This window comes from Carex rostrata, chromosome 15 (assembly GCF_964058835.1).
Source record: "Carex rostrata chromosome 15, lpCarRost1.2, whole genome shotgun sequence".
Lineage (NCBI taxonomy): Eukaryota > Viridiplantae > Streptophyta > Magnoliopsida > Poales > Cyperaceae > Carex > Carex rostrata.
This window is the reverse complement of record NC_135932.1, coordinates 4,174,120-4,178,041: the sequence shown is the minus strand read 5'-3', so window position 1 is coordinate 4,178,041 and position 3,922 is coordinate 4,174,120. Positions and strand designations below refer to the sequence as shown.

The 3,922-nt window shown below is 36.7% G+C and overlaps 1 protein-coding gene across 1 annotated transcript; it reads left to right on the top strand.

The window, feature by feature from the left end:
- Window positions 1-519: 519 nt before the first annotated feature.
- On the top strand, window positions 520-2,231 carry LOC144565924 (RING-H2 finger protein ATL58-like). Its single transcript, XM_078315768.1, has 3 exons — window positions 520-1,179; window positions 1,439-1,524; window positions 1,769-2,231. The coding sequence occupies exons 1-3, from the start codon at window positions 970-972 to the stop codon at window positions 2,115-2,117; spliced, it is 645 nt and encodes a 214-aa protein (XP_078171894.1). The 5' UTR covers window positions 520-969; the 3' UTR covers window positions 2,118-2,231.
- Window positions 2,232-3,922: the final 1,691 nt, after the last annotated feature.

Below are 3,922 nucleotides of genomic sequence, written 5' to 3'. Positions count from 1 at the left end.
TCTGTTAAAAATGTCTCAAAAATGTTGTTGTGGTATCAATATTTAATAATAATCAATTTTCCAATGGTTTAGGGGGTGTACTTTGTATTTGCAGTACTCGTCATCTATCTCCTATTATATTAATCACTTGACTTGAAAACAACAGCAACACAATATAAAATTCAACTAACAGCTAAATTGTGTTGACAAAGGGTTGCTTACCACGTAACGTCTCGCCAATCTAATTATCTAATTATTAATACCACATATGTTGTTAATAATTTAAGCAACTTCGTATAGTTGTTAAGAGCAGATTGCGTATTTATTGTTTGATTATATAACCAGCAAAAATCTTTCTTCACGTCTCTTTCTCAAAGGAATCTACGGATCTAACACGTAGTTCGAAGAATCATTTTTGATTGGTTGGTTCACCAGGAAAGAAGACATATCAGTGCATGTAAATGTTTGGTAAATATTCAAAGGTGCACAATACATATCAATTTTAGTTGCGCGAAATATTTTTATTTCTTTATTGAATCGTCAGCTGCTCAAGTACACTGTTGAATCAGCGGTATCTCCGATTTCTCAGACGAAAACCGAGTATTTAGCCCCCAATTCAATTTCTCCGTCTGATTGTTCCTCTCGAATCGATCGTACCGCTACTCTATCACACTAGTTCTCGGTTTTTAGCATGGATTTCGATAAAATTTCCCTCTGATCCCCCTAAATTCCGGTTTGATCCTCGGCTGAGCATCACATCCCTTCGATCTTTTGCGTGTTCTTAGTTCGTTTGATCTCTCTTGCTTCTCTGTATTATATACTACCTATTGTTGCATATCTCCACTGGTAGACTCCTGGGAAGTTGATTGATTACTGTTTTGATTCACATTTTAACCTTTATTGAGATAACTGGGTGCATTACTTAATTGCCTTAATTTACACTTGATTAGTTAAAGTTCGATTCTTTTGATTGGTTTTTTAGTATTGATCATGTCTTGTAGTTCGTCAAATCCACCACCGTATTGCTCAGCTGCCTCAACTGAGCTAAAGCTGTACCAAGCTTTCGTATTTTCTGTACCGGTTTTCTTCACATTCATTCTACTACTGTTGTTCTATCTCTTCTATTTGAAAAGAAGGCGAGCTAATTGGCAATCTATCAGGATGCGCACAAATCACTTAGCCAGAGGGGATGGTTCTAGGGTTAGCCTCCCTTTGTTATATGTTATTTTTTCATTAATTAATTTTGTTTTGTTTCCTTTTATGTAATTTGTATTAAAATTGGTGATGGCTTGTAGGAGACCTACCTGACAGGTCTCACTGCAGCATGCTGGTTCCAGCTTCTTTATACTGGTACCATGCTAGTGACCGGTACCCAATTACTTTATTTTATCAGGGTGTTCATGCAAAGTGATGGTAACATGCAGAGAGGGGTTTTAATGGTTTCAAATTTATATTTCAGCCCTCAGATATGGGACTCAAGAAGGAAGTAAGAGAGATGCTTCCAGTGGTGGTGTTCAAGGAAAGTTTCCTGATCAGAGAGACTCAGTGAGTGATTTATATTTCAATTTTATATATATCGATACTGAAATTTCATTCTAAAAATTTACTAATTTAGTAACTAATCGGAATCTGTCATTATTTCATCTGTTCCATATTTTTAAATAGAAACTGAGATATTATAAGATAATGTCATGGAATTTATAATTAAGTTCAGATGAAATATGCATATGCATTTAATTATGGCAGACATTCTCTTCCAAATAATCAAATCAATAAATATTGGGAGCAGGTGCTCAGTATGTCTAGGGGAGTACCAGTCAGACGAGAAGCTACAAAGGATACCGCCATGTGGCCACACATTTCACGTGGATTGCATCGATCACTGGCTCTCAACCAATTCCACGTGTCCCCTATGTCGTGTGTCTCTTCTCCCCACCCCCACAAAACCTGCCCCTCCTGATTTAGAAGCCCAAGGCAATGCAACTCAAGAGGAAGATGGCCATTTTGTCGAGCCAATTGTGAGCGGTGATGATGGCAGTGCCGGTGAGGAGAGCAGAATGGAAGAGGGCGCTACGGAGTGCGAGGCGGGAAAACAACAGGGCGAGGCGTCAATTAGAATTGATTTAGAGGCGCAATGATATTTAGAGGGTCACAGGTTTGGCCTGTTGGTGATGTTTTATTTTAGATTTGGTCTGTGTATAAAGGATTAGAATTGTAGGAACTTTATTTTTATGCAATAAATGCCTTTGCTTCCATTTTTGTTCTTTTTATTTTAATTCTTGAAGAGCCAATTTAACCCTTTATTTAGGAATTCCTTAATTGATGCAATTCACTAACAAGCAAGCACTTACGCAATTAAATTTTTACTTATACTGGCCGTTAATTGAGGCAATTGAGGCAATATTGTACAATTTAGGATTGATTCAGGATTGTTCATACTTAGAGGATTATTTAGGAATTCTTGCAGAAGCAAGGATCAATTGAGGTAAAACTATATGTTTAATAGGGGTGTAATTGCATAAGGGCCAGTTATTGCAGAAATTGATATGGTAACTAAGAGGGCCTCAGGTACAAACATTGTGCAAAAGAACACACCCCGGCTTGCTGACAGCATCGGTAAGTTTTTTCAGTGTATTCAACCACAGAAAATTGTTTTTCATATCTCCGGCCTGTGCCTTTGCAAACTGCTTGGTACTGAAATCACTACTTGATCCAAAAACTTGAATAAGAAAAAACAATGTAATGTTTTAATATGCTAGTTGTGTACCAGCTTGTACCAGACCTGTCCACACTGGTACGGGACAATACCAAACACATCCGTATATAATGCCCAGCTAAAACATGGTATATTGGATGTCAATTGGAACACATTGATCGAAGCAGCTCTGATCAGGCATCAGATTGATCTGATGTCCATCGGAACACCCCTTTCCCTTTGAGAAGAACGATCAAAATTGCCTTCTGTTGGGTCCGGTTTATTTGGTTTTGAACCGAACCGCATTAGTTTGGACTAAATGGTTCAGTTTTTTCGGTTTAATGGTTCAGTTCGGTTTGATTTTTAAAACTGAATTAGAACTTCGGTTCGGTTTGGTTTGAAATTTTTTAAAACTGAAATAACTGAACCGACCGAACTTTTATATATTATGAATTTGGTTTATTTTTTATAATCGTTGTTTATTTCTTAATACTCCGGTTTATTTTTTAATATACTTCGGTTTATTATAGATCAATTGTTTTAAATAAAAAAATTAATATATTTCGGTTGAACAGAACAAACCGAAATAAAACTTTGGCTCGGTTCAGTTCGGTTGCAATGTTGAATCTGTTCGATTCGGTTCTATTTTTAAAACCGAATTATAACTTCGGTTTGACTAGTTCAATTCAACTGAACCGAACCGATGAACACCCCTAGTTAGGGAGCATTTTTTTATGGCTGAGAAAGGAATTCTAGCTCCAGGATTTCTTGTTCTGTTTAGAAAGCAGTTGGGATGAGGCATAGACACTCTTGCTACTTGTGACATTTTCACTTTTTTTCAGTGGAGTTTTTTTTTTTTTTTAAGTTGGCGGCGAATTACCACCAACAAATATATTTATTTATAAAAAGTTTATTTACAAAGTTCCTATCACGATACTCCTCTTACATATGAGTATGAAACTAACTGAAATTTTAGTGGAGAATTTTTTTTTTTTTCTTTTTCTGCCTTGTACTTTGGTTTGCTAAATATCCTAATCCATTCCAAAACACCAATCAAGATCGTCACAGCCGAGCATCTGATAGCAGCTGAGGGAGACAGAAAATCAGGCCGTGTACCATCCTTATGCATTCGTTTGATCAACAACGAAAGGGATTCGATATGTTGGTTGGTCACAGACTCGCAGTGTAAATCCTAAGCAATGTGTTGTGTTCTGTAATCTGGTAGAGGCATTTCATCGAACAAGTTAT